This window comes from Suncus etruscus, chromosome 7 (assembly GCF_024139225.1).
Source record: "Suncus etruscus isolate mSunEtr1 chromosome 7, mSunEtr1.pri.cur, whole genome shotgun sequence".
Classification (NCBI taxonomy): Eukaryota; Metazoa; Chordata; class Mammalia; order Eulipotyphla; family Soricidae; genus Suncus; species Suncus etruscus.
Window position 1 is genome coordinate 123,330,509 of NC_064854.1, and position 16,066 is coordinate 123,346,574.

Below are 16,066 nucleotides of genomic sequence, written 5' to 3' on the forward strand. Positions count from 1 at the left end.
AAAAAGCTGGAGGGGGGGCAACCCCAATTATGCTCAGGAATCATTCTTGGCAGAGCAGTGCCAGGGACCAAACAAACTAGAGCTGGCCATAAGCAAGGCAAGGACATTACCCCCTGTACTAGCTCTCTGGCCCAGTGAGACGCTTCTTGGTGCCAGCCTTATCCTGACTCACCCCCTGGCTTTACTCTCACTGCCCCTCCATCCAAGACCAAAACAAACTTTTCCCTGCTCCCTGCAAACATAATCCCACTGTGTTGTAGTCTCCCAGAATGTTGTATCTGAGATACAAATTAAGGATATTTCTGTCTGCTTTACCCTTGCTGCCTGGAGCAGCTTCCCAGGATAACCCTGGCCCACCCTGACCTGGTTGGTACACAAGGGCTGAAGAGTGCAGCACCTTGATCTGCTACACCCACCGGTGGACACAGGGCCAGCCCCTTCTGTTCACTGCGCTCGTTCCCCAGTGAGAGGGCCTCCATGCACACTCATTCTTCAGGCCACCAGGGCCCTGTCACATTCACACGGCATGCCGTTGGCGCTGCCTGCTCCCCTTCTTCCACCAGGGGTACAAGCAATCACCCCAGGGGGCAGGCATGCAGGGCCTCTTGAATCTTCTTTCGGCAATAGGAATACTTCTGCAGAATCTGTCGAAGGTGCTCCTCCTCCTCCCTCTGCAAGATGCGCAGGAAGTTGTGCAGTTCGGGCATGCTGAAGGCGTCCCACTGCAGGAAGGGACAGAGGTTACAGTGGCCCATCCCAAAAACTGGAGCATAATGATTACACAGCAAAATGGGAGTTTAGGGGACCTCATATTTTTAATTGTGTGTGTGTGTGTGTGTGTGTGTGTGTGTGTGTGTGTGTGTGTGTGTGGTCACACCTGGCTGCGCTTCAAAAATTGGAGCATAATGATTACACAGCAAAATGGGAGTTTAGGGGATCTCATATTTTTAATTTTGCGTGTGTGTGTGTGTGTGTGTGTGTGTGTGTGTGTGTGTGTGTTTGGGGGGGGGGGGTGTCACACCTGGCTGCGCTTCAGGGGTTACTCCTGGTTCTGCACTCAGAAAGCTCCTGGCAGGCACAGGGGACCATATGGGCTGCTGGGATTCGAACCACATCCATCCTGGATCAGCTGCTTGCAAGGCAAACGCCCTACCACAATGTTATCTCTCCAGCCCCTCTTTTTTTATTTTGTGCCACACCTGGCGGTGCTTAGAGCTTACTCCTGGTATGCACAGGAGACCATATGCAATGCTAGGATTGAACCTGAGTTTGGTCCCATGCAAGGCAAGTGCCTCCTTACATACTGTATTTTGTTTGTTTTGAGGTCACAAGTGGCAGTGCTCAGGGCTTACTCCCGGCTCTGCATTTAGGAATCACCAGGTGTAGCCTCAAACACCTACCACTGCTCCCCTTGCACTCCCCACCCGAAAATGACCTAAGAGGATCTGTCATTTTGCTTATTCCTGTTTTATGACCATGTCCGACAACACTCATGGTTCACTCTTGGCATTTCTTCAGGGACCATATGGGAGGCCAGAAATAAAATCTAGGACAGCTAGGGACAAAACGGTGGCACAGCGGTATGGCGTTTGCCTTGAATGTGGCTGACCTAGAGCAGACTGCAATTCGATCCCCTGGCATCCCAAATGGTGCCCCAAGCCAGGAGCGATTTCTGAGCGAATAGCCAGAAGTGGCCCCTGAGCATCACTGGGTGTGGCCCCAAAAACAAACAAAAAATATCTGAGACAGTTGTGTGCAAGGCAAGCACGCTATGCACTGTACTATCTTTTCTTTTTTTTTTTTTTTTTTTTGGTTTTTGGGTCACACCCGGTAGCACTCAGGGGTTACTCCTGGCTCTATGCTCAGAAATCGCCCCTGGCAAGCACAGGGGACCATATGGGATGCCGGGATTCAAACCACCACCATCCTTCTGCATGAAAGGCAAACGCCTGCTGGCGTGGTGGCGCTAGAGGTGAGGTGTCTGCCTTGCCAGCGCTAGCCTAGGACAGACCGAGGTTCGATTCCCTGGCGTCCCATATGGTCCCCCAAGCCAGGAGTGATTTCTGAGCACATAGCCAGGAGTAACCCCTGAGCGTTACCGGATGTGGCCCAAAAACCAAAAGAAAGAAAGGCAAACGCCTTACCTCCATGCTATCTCTCCCGCCCCTGCACTGTACTATCTATCTAGCTGATATCTGTTTATGGGCCACACCCAGCAGCACTCAGGGGTTACTCCGGACTCTACGCTCAGAAATAGTTCCTGGCCATCTCAGGGGACCATATGGGATGCTGGGAATCAAACCTGGTCAGCCGTATGCAAGGCAAATGCCCTACCTACTGTGCTATAGCTCTGACCCTTGATATCAGGTTCTTGTCTGAATTATCTGTGCTAGGACTCCTGACAATGGTCCAAAGATAAAACAAAGCCCACAGAACAAGGCAGTTACATTCTGGAGAGGTCTATATCACAGGCTCCAGTTTCCTGAGGACAAGTCACGCCCACAGAGTCTATGCATATTTCTGGTTCAAAGACTCAATACTTTGGAATCAGAGGTGTCCATTAAAAAGCCTTGATGCAAGGGCCCGGAGAGATAGCACAGTGGCGTTTGCCTTGCAAGCAGCCAATCCAGGACCAAAGGTGGTTGGTTCAAATCCCGGTGTCCCATATGGTCCCCCGTGCCTGCCAGGAGCTATTTCTGAGCAGACAGCCAGGAGTAACCCCTGAGCACCGCCGGGTGTGACCCAAAAACCAAAAAAAAAAAAAAAAAAAAAAAAAGCCTTGATGCAAAACAAAACAAAAAACCCCAAAGAACCTTGACGCTTGAAGGAAAGCTGCCACAATATGTTGGGCCATCTGTGTGGCTTTGATCTAGCCTCGAACCACCATGATAACAATCTCCTGCATCTTTTGAGGACTTTTCTGCATTGGCAAAGGCACTAGAGTGATAGATAGTAGAGACGGTAGGGGTAGGGTTTTTGCCTTGCATGCAGCCAACCAAGGTTCAATGCCTGGCATCCCATATGGTCCTCTAAGCACTTCCAGAAGTGATCCCTGAACATGGTCAGGTGTTGCCTCAAACCAAACACAAACAAAAGACATGTCCTCTTGGGCGCCATTATACTTTTTTGTGGTAGTGGTGGGAGGGCTTTGGCTACACCCTGCTGTGCTGGTTTCTTGCTCAGGGATTGCTTTCAGTAATGCTGGGGGACCATATGTGATACTAGGGAATCAACAGAGTCAGCTGCATGCAAGACAGGTTCTTTAACCCCTGTATTATATTATCTTCCCAACTCCTGGGTTTGTGGGAAGAAAGAAAAGACAGGTCTTAGAACTTGTCAGGAGTGGAGTGGCCTAGAAGCTTCACTTTTCCTTTGAGGTTCACAGTCTTGGAAAGGCTTTTTTTTTTTTTTTTTTGGTTTTATTTTTGAGTCACACCCGGCAGCACTCAAGGGTTACTTCTGGCAGGCTCGGGGGACCATCTGGGATGCTGGGATTCGAACCACCGTCCTTCTGCATGTAAGGCAAATGCTCTACCTCCATGCTATCTCTCTGGCCCCGAGACTTGGAAAGGATTCTAAGGGATTTCTTCTTTAGGTCCAGATAGTGGCAAGTGGATGGCTTGTACTGGAGTGAAAATACAGCAGGTAGGGCACTTGCCTTGCATGTAGCAGACCTAGGTTCAATCTCTGGTACTCCATATATTTCCCAGAGCATTGCCAGGAGTGATCTGAGTGATGAATCACGAGTAAACCCTGAGAAACACTGGGTGTGAACCAACCCCACACCCTAAAAAGGAAGAGAAGCATGGCTATGTACTCACGTTCACCTCCCCAGAGTCATTCTCCTTCAGGACGAAGCTAAGGGCCTTCTCACTGGGTCCGGCGAGGAGACGCAGCAGCAAGGGCTGCTCAGCATCGGACAGTTTCCGGAGGTACACTGAAGGCCAGGCGAGAAGAAGGGAGTGTCTGTTATTCCGGACCGTCCCCTCGGCCCCTCCAGGCACATGAGCATGTGCATAACCCATCACAGCAGAACGGGATTGGCCGGAAGCCCACCTTGGCCGTGGCGCTCTGCCCGTTCAAAGAGGGCAAACTTGCGGGGGTCATCCACCACCATGAACTTGCGCAGCAGGGCTTCAATGACTTCTCGTGCGCGCGTGCGGGAAAGCACATGAAGGTGCTTGACCGCATCCTTGGGCAAGTAGAAGGAGGTCCGACGCTTCACAGCTGTGCTCCGCACCGTGCCCCGGCGGGCGTCTTGCAAGGAGGGTGGTTTCTTGCTGGAGGGCACAGAAACCGGACGCACGAGCTTCAGCTGCACCTTGATGAAGCCTGTGAAGGAGCCATCCTTGTTCTGAAGAGAGGGAGACACTCAGTAAGACCAGGTTCCAGGTGAACTGTGAGAGGTTATTTATTGTTTTGTGTTTGGACCACGACCGAAGGTGACCATGGGTTACTCCTGGCTCTGTGCTCCAGGGTCACTTCTGGCAGTGCCCAGGGGACCATAGGGGGTGCCGGGATGGAACTTGGCTGAGTACAAGGTAAATGCCCTACCCTTTGAACTATCACCCCAGCCCCTAGCTGTGTCAGATTAGCAACACCCTGAACCCCCAGAGCACTTGGGTTCCAGGTGAAAGTACAGAAGTCACTAGTTGGGTTCAGCCAAGGTCACTTCCAAGTAGGCCACTGGATGACAGGCATACAACCGTGTTCCTGTCCCTCACTGCACCTCTTTTCTGGCTTTAACTCACCAGGCTCATGAAGAGGTTGCTGTTGATCTGCCCATTGTAGTCCTTGATCTTCTGCTCAATCTCAGCCGAAGAAAGGTCAGGGGTCTCCCATGGCACTGGCTCATCCTGAAAGAAGGGGAGCACAGGCATAGAGGGGGCCCTTGAGGAACTCCTTGTACTGCGAGGCAGGCTTCAGTCTGAGAGGTGAGAACTGGGGGGAGGGGCACACGCAAACTTTGGAAACTGATAACGAAGTGCCAGACCTGATGAGAACCTATGCTTCTGGTCCTGCATGGTAAAGAGACACTTTGCTTTCTTTCTTCTCCGCCTGTCTGGGGCCTCCTCAGCAAGGGGTGTGGCTCTCATGATACATAAAAGGCAACCGGAGGCTCAAGATCAAGGGCCAGGGAAGGATGAGAGAGAACTCCTTTATTGTAAAATCATTTCTGTACTGCACAACTGACCCAGTCTTATAGGAGGGTGTGTCCTGGAGAAGACAGTGCACTTGGCTTCTCCACCCCAGCAAAGCCTCCTGAGAGATCCGGAGCCCCCCCAACACACACCCACGGAGGAGGAGGAAAGGAAGAACAAAACCTCTACAATGTTAATTCCCCTTAATGAGGGACAAGGGGTGAGCCCGGTGTGTCTCAGACACAGTGAGGAAACCATTCAGACAGACAAGTCATTCAACTTTGGCTCAAGCTACGCACACAAACAAAAGAAGGCAGCTTCAGCTTCAGGCCAGGATCCAATCTGTCAGAGAGAGGTACATAGGCTGCCACACAGTCGCCTGGGAGAAACTGTCCCAAATGCCAAGCAAGTGGCTTCAGCACTTCCTCCCTGCTGTCTGGCAGCTAAGCCCAAAGATTTTAGCTCCACCATTCAGCCCTTGGCCCACTCTCCCAGGACTGGAATATTCTGGTGGGGTGGGAAGGGAAGGGAACGGAAGGGAAGGGTGGAGTAGGGGCCAGCAAAGCCGGAATTTTGAGTTAATTTCTAAAGACCTTTCTGGGCCCATTACATCAGCCTTATTACTTCCTGTTGACGTCAGATGGGCCTGAGTGGGAATGGGAGTGTCACCGGGAGCTGAGATCACTGCTGACCAATGGCAGAGTTCCAGAGGAGTTCCCACCCAAAGATCTCCTGCGGAATAAGCTTTTTGCCCTATTCCGAGCTCAACTTCTTCCTGACTGTTGCCCTGGAAGCTTAAATTGACTGATGGGGAAGGATGGGGAGGATGGGTGAGGGCAGAAGGTAGTAGAATTTACAGCTCAATGTCTCAGGAAAATGGTTCTGCAGTAGAAAGTATTGTGGAAACTAAAACCCATTTGCTTCAAGTTTCCAAAAAGTTCTGGATGGAACAGAGCCGTAAGTAAAAATGCTATCAAAACCTGTGTTAGAGACATTGAGAAACCTTGCAAGTTGAATAAGAACAAATATAGAACTGGGAAAATGGGAAATGTGTTAGAAGGTGTTTTACTGAGAGCTGAAGGGGCCTGAGGGGTTGGAGCAACAGAGAATGCCCAGCAGGAAATGATTTACAGGATGGGCAGATGAGTTGTGGAGAAAAGCCAAGCAGACTAGCACCAGAGCAAGGCAAAGAGAAATCTTTATGCAGAACAGGCTGGGTACAGAGATATTAACTTATTCCCCTCCTTTTTTTGGGTGGGGATAGCCACACTTGGTTTACTCATATCTCAGAATTAACACCTATCTCTGAGCTCAGGGATCACTTAAATCGCTCCTGGCAGGCTCGGGGGACCATGGGATACCAGACATAGAACCCAGGTCGGTTCTAGATCGGCCGCATGCAAGGCAAACGCTTTACGGCTATGCTATCACTCTAGTCCACTCTGGTTAGTATCTTACATAGTTTTCTCACCTATTCCCCATTAGGAAAATAGGCCTCAATAACGAAGTCAGTCACATTCAGAACCATACATCCAAACCTGGAGCTAACTTGATATTGGCTGCAATGCTGGGGAGTGAACCTGGGACTCTTGAATGCATACATGTGCTCCAGCGACCTTGGGACAAGTTTCTAAAGTATAGAAATTTTTTTTGTTTTGTTTTGATTTTTGGGTCACATCCAGCAACACTCAGGGGTTACTCCTGGCTCCATGCTCAGAAATCGCTCCTGGCAGGCTCGGGGGACCATGTGGGATGCCGGGATTCGAACCACCATTCTTCTGCATGAAAGGCAAACACCTTACCTCCATGCTATCTCTCCGGCCCAAGTATAGAATTTTGGGGTCTGAGCAATAACACAGCAACCCAAGTTTGATTCCCAACACCATATTTGGTCTCCTGAGCCCTGCCAGGAGTGATCTATGAGATCAGAGCCAGGTGTTTTAGGCCACACGTATCTAGGCACTAGTGGGTGTGGCCCAAAAAATGAAAAATAAGAATATATTGGGCCAGACAGATTGCATGATAGTTAGAGCACAACAGAGTTAGATTTCCAGAATATGGTTCTCCAGAAATGATCCCTGGGGCTGGAGAGATAGCACAGCAGGGAGGGCATTTGCTCTGCATGCAGTGAACCCAGGTTCTATCTCCGGCCTCCCAAATGGTCTCCCACCACCACCAAGAGTGATTTCTGAGAGCAGAGCCAGAAGTAACCTGAGTGTCAGCAGGTGTAGCCCCAAAATAACAAAAACAAAATAGAAATGATCCCTGAGTGCAGAGATAGAAATGACCCTTAGCAACACTGGGCATGACCCAAAAGCCCCTGCCCCAAGTAAAACACAACAAAAACCAAAACACTGAGTACAGAATTTCCACCAAAGGGGCTGGAGTAATAGCTTTCAGCGCGTAGGGAGTTTGCCTTGCACAGGGACAACCAGTTTCGATCTCTAGCATCAGAGCCTGCCAGGAGTGATTTCTGAGTGCACAGCCAGAAGTAAACCCTTGAGTGCCGCCGCCCCCCCCAAAAAAAAAAAAAACAGAAAAAGAAAAAGATATTACATCTAAAAACCATCCACCACTCCTTTTACACGATGTATGTAAGGAATGCTGCCCACTGCTGCCAGGTATACTGAGTTTTACCTCATCCTATCTCTCTTTCCAAGTAGTCCAGTCCATGCATGTGCTATCTTGATCCTGGCAGTCACATTCAAAGCACATAGTACAGCTATCCCTGATATGGGATAAACCAAAAGGCACCGAACAGCTGTCCCTATCATCACCAGAGTCCTGATCAGAAGCTCCCTCCCACTTGAAGACGTCGGATTTTTACAATTTAACTCTCTCCACCCAGGTGAGTAAAATGCTCCTGATGCTCATAATTTAAAATCTAATGTTTTGGGGCCGAAGAGATAGCACAACACTAGGGCGTTTGCTTTGCAAGCAGCCTACCAGGACCAAGGGTGGTTCAAATCCCCCGTGCCCGCCAGGAGCGATTTCTGAGCACAAAGCCAGGAGTGACCCCTGAGCGCCACCGAGTGTAGCCCAAACACCAAAAATTAATGAAACGTAATGTTTCTTCCCCAGCCATTACCAAGTTTTTTTTTTTTTTCTTCCTCAGGTCAACTCCAATCTTGGTATATGTGCCCCTGAAGGGAACTCAGGATCTCCCAGTTCCATCAGCTAGCTGGTTGGGGCCCAGAGCTGCTGGGGCAACTTTCAGGGGTGCACATGGGGGGAGAGGGAGTGGGCCCCTTCCTAGGTCTCCCTCCTGAACGCAATTCATTCTCGATTCCCGAGGAGGCCTCACGAGACCTCCCTCTCCCTCTCCAATCCATTTCCTCCTCCTGGTCCCCCCCAGAAAAAGGGGTGGGGGTGGTGGCAGCGCCCCAAAGGCGGAAATAGAGAGGGCGTGCTCCATCCAGACTGCGCAGTTGGTTTGGGGGTTTGACTCTCAGGGGGTTCCAATTTTCTTTTTCAAGCTATGGGGCCATGGAGCAAGCAGTTAGGGTGCTGGCCATGCATGCATGTCACCAATTGGGGGGGGGGTTTCAACCCCTGGCACTCCAGATATAGTCCTGAGACCAGCCAGGGAGCACCCCTTCCAGCTCTCTAGCCCCCCCAAACCCAGGAAGGGGCACCCCCTGGTTCAGCCCCCCAAACCCAGGCAGGGGCACCCCCTGGTTCAGCCCCCCAAACCCAGGAAGGGGCACCCCCTGGTTCAGCCCCCCAAGCCCAGGAAGGGGCACCCCCTGGCTCAGCCCCCCAAGCCCAGGAAGGGGCACCCCCTGGTTCAGCCCCCCCCAAACCCAGGAAGGGGCACCCCTGGTCCAACCGGTGGGGGGGGGAGCAGCTGGAGGAGGCGAGCAGCCAGACCCCAAGCCCTGCCCGGCCCCCCACCTGCTCTCGACGCGGCTTCCGCGCCAGGGAGGTGCGGGCCGTGAAGTACTGCTCGAGCTCCGAGTCCGAGTCCTCCTGGCTGCAGTAGCCGCTGCTGGTCGTGCTGCTCCAGGTCATCTCGAAAGCCGGCGTGCCAGCGGCGTCCGTCTCGCCCATGTCGCTGCAACCACCCGCCGAGCCACCCGCGCGCCTGCACCCGGCTGCAACCACCGCCCCGGACGCCTGCGTGGACGCGAGTGCGCGTGCGCGGGAGAGTGCGCGCAGGCGCCAAGCACGCCAGCCCCACCCCGCGGTAACCGTTACAACACTGAAACGTAGGCAGCCAGGCTCGAAGGCTTAAGTCACGCTCACGCAAAGGATGCCGGGACGGAAGGCGGGGTCTTAATCCAAGCCACGCCTTCTGGCATGACTTCACCGGCCAATCAGATTACGAGGCTCAACTGTAAACTCCGCCTCGCAAGGCCCCACCTCCCCGGAAATGGTGGGGGGGGGAACAGGTGGGAGCGAGAGCGCATGTGCACCAGCGTGGCCAACAAGCCCCGCCCCCGCGGGTGCGGGAAGGGTCTAGGATTGCACATGCGCGATCCGAGCAGCTCAGAGGCTCCGAGCTGGGATGCCAGGCAAAGTGGTCAATGAGTCTTCCTGGCACCTATGGCCCGCGGGCCACATACTGTATTTGTATCTGTTTTGTTTCTTCATTGCAAAATAAGATCTATGCAGTGTGCATAAGAATTCGTTCATAAGTTTTGTTTTTACTATAGTCAGACCCTCTGAGGGACAGTGAACTGGCCCCGTTTAAAAAGTTTGAGGACCCCTGCTTTAGAGCCCTTATGCAAAGTTAAGAATTAACCCACTTTTTTTTTTTTTTTTTTTTTTGGATTTTTGGGTCACACCTGGCTGTGCTTAGGGGTTCCTCCTGGCTCTACGCTCAGAAATTGCTCCTGGCAGGCTCAAGGGAGGGGACCATATGGGATGCCAGGGATCAAACTATCGTCCTTCTGCATGCAAAGCAAACGCCCTACTTCCATGCTATTTCTCTGGCCCCACGGATAACAGAGTTTACCTGAAACCTTTACAGAAAAATATTTTCCGATCCTGGGGCCAGAATAGCACAGTGGGTAGGACATGTACCTTGTACAACAGCCAAGCCCAGCTCAATCCCTGGCATATCCTACAGGGTCCCCTAGCCTGCCAGGAGTCATTTCTTTTTTTCTTTTTGGCTCTTTTAGACAACACCCAGTGGCACTAAGGGGTTACTTCTGGCTCTACACTCAGAAATCACTCCTGGCAGGCTCAAGCGGGGACCCTATGGGATGCCAGGGATCGAGCCACCTTCCGTCTGCATGCAAAGCAAACGCCCTACCTACCTCCATGCTATCTCTCCGGCCCCTAACCCCACTCTGCCACCGCATGTGTTGACATGTAAAGCCCTGGCGACCCTCTGGAAAGCCTTAGTAAGGTTTGGCCAGCTCCCTTGTGCCTCCCTGCCTTGCCCTCTGAGCCTCCCAGGCCCTCCTGGCTCACCACATTCGTGTCCCGTTCCAGCGCCGGCTCCCAGCCCAGATCCCGGGGTCCGCAGCAATCCAAGCAGACCAGTGCGCGGCAACGGTAGTGGCAGGTGAACTTGCAATCTGCAGAGAGGTCTGGCTGTGAGGCGAAGAAGCCCCCATCCAGCTTGGATAAAGCGTGCCAAGGAGCCCCGGAGCGAAGACTTTATGTGCTCAGCATCATATACCATTCTCTCTATTGCTACGGTCTTTTATAGTCTTGGTCCCTGAGCCTATGAAAACTAGTGGGAAGTCCTCAGGCCTGCTCAACATTTGGATCCCTAGCTCCAGGCACAGAACTTTTTCTAGTCTGCATTAACTCCCCTACACCTCCCCCTCTTTACTTAAAAAAAAAAATCAAACGGGGGGACCTGAGAGATAGCATGGAGGTAAGGCGTTTGCCTTTCATGCAGAAGGTCATCGGTTCGAATCCCGGCGTCCCATATGGTCCCCCGTGCCTGCCAGGAGCAATTTCTGAGCATGGAGCCAGGAGTAACCCCTGAGCACTGCCGGGTGTGACCCCCCCAAAAACACACACACACACACAAATCAAACGGGCCTCAAAGCTATATTAGTGGGTAGGGCACCAGGGCGACTGGGGTTCCATATGGTCCCTCAAGCACAGCCTGAAGTAATTCCTGGTTGCAGAGCTGGAATAACCCCAGAGCATCACCAGGTATAGCTGGCCCAAATCACCCCCCCCCCCCGTTTTCTTTTTGTTTTTTGTTTTTTGGATTTTGGGTCATACCCGGCAGCTCTTAGGGGTTACTCCTGGCTCTATGCTCAGAAATTGCTCCTGGCAGGTTTGGGGGACCATATGGGATACCGGGATTTGAACTACTGTCCTTCTGCATGCAAGGCAAATGTCCTACCCCCATGCCATCTCTCAGGCCCCAAATAAAACCCTTTAACCCATATCCCCTAGTTGTCATCTGTCTCTATTCACACCAAAATTTCTCAGCACTGATCTATACACTGATTTCTCGCTTTCAACTTGACTATCCGCTTTTTCTCTTTCCCTAGGGAACTTAACTTGGTTTAGGGTCCTCAGCACCTGGTGCACTGCCTCATTCAGCACTCCTTGAAACAAGGCACATTCACTCCTTGAGCATGTTTTCTACTTTGCTTCCAGGGGTGCCCAGGAACCCACACTCTCCTGGGTTTCCTCCCATTTCCACTGCAGCTGTTTTGCTAGTTGTTTCAGATCCATTTTTTGTGTTTTGTTTTGTATTTTTTGGACACACCCAGCTAGTGCTCAGGGGTTGCTCCTGGCTCTGCGCTCAGAAATCGCTCTTGGCAGGCTCAGAGGACTATATGGGATACCAAGGATCGAACTCAGGTGGGCCTTGTGCAAGGCAAATGTCCTACCCTTCAAATCCACTCTTTTTTTTTGAGGGGGGGTAACACCCGGCAGTGCTCAGGGATTACTCCTGGCTCTATACTCAGAAATCACTCCTGGCATGCTTGGGGGATCCTATGGGATGCCGGATTCAAACCACCGTCCTTCTGCATGCAAGGCAAATGACCTACCTCCATGTTCTCTCTCCAGCCCCTCAGATCCACTCTTAATGGCATAGGATCTGGTCCTGTTCTCTGCCTGCACTGTGTACACTCAACTCTCCCAGCCTTATCACTTTCCACAATCAAATGCCTCCTACATTTTAAACAGTTTCAAAACTTAACTGAATTTTCTTCTGTATTATTTCTACCCTGACAAGAGTTACTTGTATCCCAGCAACAATAGCTATTACTTCCCAATTTGAGACAAAACAACCCTCCACACACACAATAAACCCACACGAAATTTCAATCTTTAAAAAATTTTTAATTATGGGGGCCGGGCGGTGGCGCTGGAGGTAAGGTGCCTGCCTTGTCTGCGCTAGCCTAGGACGGACCGAGGTTCGATCCCCCTGTGTCCCAAGAAGCCAGGAGCAACTTCTGAGCGCATAGCCAGGAGTAACCCCTGAGCGTCACAGGGTGTGGCCCAAAAAAACCAAAAAAAAGGGGCCGGGCGGTGGCGCTGGAGGTAAGGTGCCTGCCTTGCCTGCGCTAGCCTAGGGCGGACCGCGGTTCGATCCCCCGGCGTCCCATATGGTCCCCCAAGAAGCCAGGAGCAACTTCTGAGTACATAGCCAGGAGTAACCCCTGAGCGTCACAGGGTGTGGCCCAAAAACCAAAAAAAAAAAAAAAAAAAAAAAACCAAAAAAAAAATTTTTTTTTTTTTTTTTTTTTTGTGGTTTTTGGGTCACACCCGGCAGTGCTCAGGGGTTATTTCTGGCTCCACGCTCAGAAATTGCTCCTGGCAGGCACAGAGGACCATATGGGGCGCCGGGATTCGAACTGATGACCTCCTGCATGAAAGGCAAACGCCTTACCTCCATGCTATCTCTCCGGCCCCCCAAAAAAAAAAAAATTTTTAATTATGGGCCCGGAGAGATAGCACAGCGGCGTTTGCCTTGCAAGCAGCCGATCCAGGACCAAAGGTGGTTGGTTCGAATCCCAGTGTCCCATATGGTCCCCCATGCCTGCCAGGAGCTATTTCTGAGCAGACAGCCAGGAGTAATCCCTGAGCACCGCCGGGTGTGGCCCAAAAACCAAAAAAAAAAAATTTTTTTTTTTTAATTTGGGGCTACACCTGGTTTGCTCAAGACTTATTCCTGGCTCTATGCTCAGGGATTACTCCTGGCAGCACTTGATGAATGATATGGGGTGCTGGGGATTGAGCCTTGATTGGCTACATGCCAGGTAAGTACCCTACCTGCTATACTATTTCTCCAGCCCCACAAACTCATTCTTTGTTTTGTTTTTTGTTTTCTGGGCCACACCCGTTTGACGCTCAGGGGTTACTCCTGGCTATGTGCTCAGAAATCGCCCCTGGCTTGGGAGGACCATATGGGACACCGGGGGATTGAACCGAGGTCCGTCCTACGCTAGCGCTTGCAAGGTAGACACCTTACCTCTAGCGCCACCTTCCCGGCCCCACACACAAACTCATTCTTGATTCTTCCATATCTTTTTTGTTTGTTTGTTTGTTTTGGGCCACACCCCGGTGGTCTCAGAAATCACTCCTGTCAGGCTTGGGGGACCATATGGGATGCCAGGGATCTAACCCAGGGACTGGCCACCTGCAAGGCAAATGCCCTGCCGTTGATTCTTCCATTTCTGATCTGATAAATTGTCCTGTTTTTCCTCATCCTGATCACTTCATTTCTCCTTGGGTACACTGTAGCTTCCCAGCTCATCCTTGCTCATGTTACTTTGCTGGTCATGACAGACTCCTGTACTGAATGAGAGCATCTCCCTTCACACTCTGGCCTGGTACACTAGGAAATTAAGTATTTGTATGGAATGGAGAAATGCTTTTTTGTTTGTTTGTTTGTTTTTGAGTACTGAATGAGAGCATCTCCCTTCACACTCTGGAAATGCTTTTTTGTTTGTTTGTCTTTGGGTCACACCCGGCAGTGCTCAGGGCTTACTCCTGGCTCTGTGCTCAGAAATCACTCTTGGCAGGCACGGGGGACCATATGGGATGCCGGGATTTGAACCACCATCCTTCTGCGTCTAAGGCAAACGCCTTACAGCTGTGCTATCTCTCCGGCCCCAGAGGAATGTTTTTGAACCTTGGAGTTCTATTAGAATGATGTTTTTCGTTTGTTTTTGTGCCACACTTGGTGGTGCTCAGAGGTTACTCCTGTATCTGCACTTAGAAATATCCCTGGCGGGCTCAAGGACCATATGGGATGCCAGAAACAGAACTAAGGTTGGCTGTGTGCAAGGCAAATGTCTCATCTACAGTGCTATCGCTCTAGTCCCGGAATCATATATGTGTGTGTGTATTATATATATATATATATATATATATATATATTTTTTTTTTTTTGGATCACACCAGTGGTGTGCATGGCTTTGCACTCAGAAATTGCTCCTGGAAGGTTTGGGGGAATATATAGGATGCAGGGAATTGAACCTGGGTCCGTCCTAGGTCAGTCACGTGCAAGGCAAATGCCCTATCTCTATGCTATTGCTCTGGCCCCATGTTTTATATATGTATGTATGTCTGTATATATATATATATATATATATTTAAATTCTGATACACTTCTAATGAAGAATTCAATGGGCCTCAGGAAGGGTTCAGGGTTGGAGAGCTGAGTATCATCCCTTATGATCTGGATGGTGCCTACGAAAGTGGAAGAGCAACCTCTCTGATTGTCTGTGATTCCTGGAAGGGCAAATAATAGTACGGCCATGTTTCATGGGTTCTTTTGTTTATTTGTTTTTTGGTCCGCACCTGGAGGTGCTTGGGGGTTACTCCTTGATCTGCACTCAAGAATTACTTGGTGGGGCTCAAGAAACCATATGGGATACCTGGGGTAAGCCCATGCAAGGCAAGCACCCTTTCAGCTGAACTGTCTCTCCAGTCCCAAGGTTTAATGTTTTAGCACCTAGTTGACAATAGAGGGGCACTCCTCTCCCCCGCAAGTTTTTTCAGAAAGGCCAGACCTGGGAATATGGATTTAAAAGGCTGGTAGGTACCTATGAAAAATCTTTCTCAAGAGAGGCCAAGAATGGGGCTAAAGACATAATACAGCACCCGGCCACACTAGGTTGGATCCCTTGCTTCCCATATGATCCTCCAACACTTCCAGGAATGATTCTTGTATTTGGAGCCAGGAGAACCCCCCTTTTTGGTATGACCCCAAAAGCATAAAAACCAAAAAGATAAACCAGATAAAAACTTGAAATAAAGTTCCTGGTTACTCATTGGTGGTCTCTAGAGCCCCTGGACAGGCAGGTCATGTGGGGCAGGACGGGAACCTCTTTGCCCGAACTCTCTGTCCCCTGGATCATCCCCAACTGCCCCCTCCCCATCCCATGGCCATCAGGCCTGGAGCCAGGGACCCCTTCTAGGACCCCCTTGGCCAGCTTGCGGGGGCCGCTACTCACAAGCGCACTGGAGGCCCTTCCGCACCACGCCCCAGATGAAGTCGCCGCAGAGATCGCACCAAGTGTGCGTGGCTGGCCCCGCGGGCTGGAACCGGTGTCCGCGGCCGGGGGTCAACTGGCGTGCGGGGTCGCGCGTGGGGCCCGGAGCGATGCGCAGCGCGTTGGCGCGCTCCAGCCGGGTGCGGCCCGGGCCTGGGCGCCGCGCGGGGGTCAGTTCCCGCAGCTCAATGAGCTCGGGGTCGGTTGACATGGCCCGGCTGGGCCGGGGCTCGCCTCCTCAGAACCCCGCTCCCCGGGCTGGGAGGCGAGATCGGGGCGGGCAGGCGGGAGGGACCCATGCGGCGCCGCCCCCGGGATGGATGCTGCCCTTGGAGGTGGGGCCGGGCGGTGCAACGCGCAATGTGCAATGGAAACCGGGGCCTGGGGCTGTGCCGGGCCCGCAGGCGATGTGGGGAGCCGGGGTAGTGGGTGGATGGGGGTGTCTGGAGCATGCTCTTGCAGAATCATCACCTTCCCTTCCTCCTGTCCCCCAAAAGA

The 16,066-nt window shown here is 51.7% G+C and overlaps 1 protein-coding gene across 2 annotated transcripts; it reads right to left on the reverse strand.

Annotated features, from left to right (window-relative positions):
• On the reverse strand, window positions 1-15,809 carry RASSF1 (Ras association domain family member 1). Of its 2 annotated transcripts, XM_049777398.1 has the most exons (6): window positions 15,530-15,809; window positions 10,560-10,666; window positions 4,752-4,856; window positions 4,057-4,354; window positions 3,822-3,937; window positions 1-722 (listed from the first exon to the last, which is right to left on the reverse strand). In XM_049777398.1, exons 1-6 carry the CDS (start codon window positions 15,777-15,779, stop codon window positions 576-578), a joined length of 1,023 nt encoding a protein of 340 aa, XP_049633355.1. In that variant the 5' UTR covers window positions 15,780-15,809; the 3' UTR covers window positions 1-575. The 2 variants fall into 2 exon arrangements, with proteins under 2 accessions (XP_049633355.1, XP_049633356.1); XM_049777399.1 differs by lacking the exons at window positions 10,560-10,666; window positions 15,530-15,809 and adding an exon at window positions 9,036-9,195.
• Window positions 15,810-16,066: the final 257 nt, after the last annotated feature.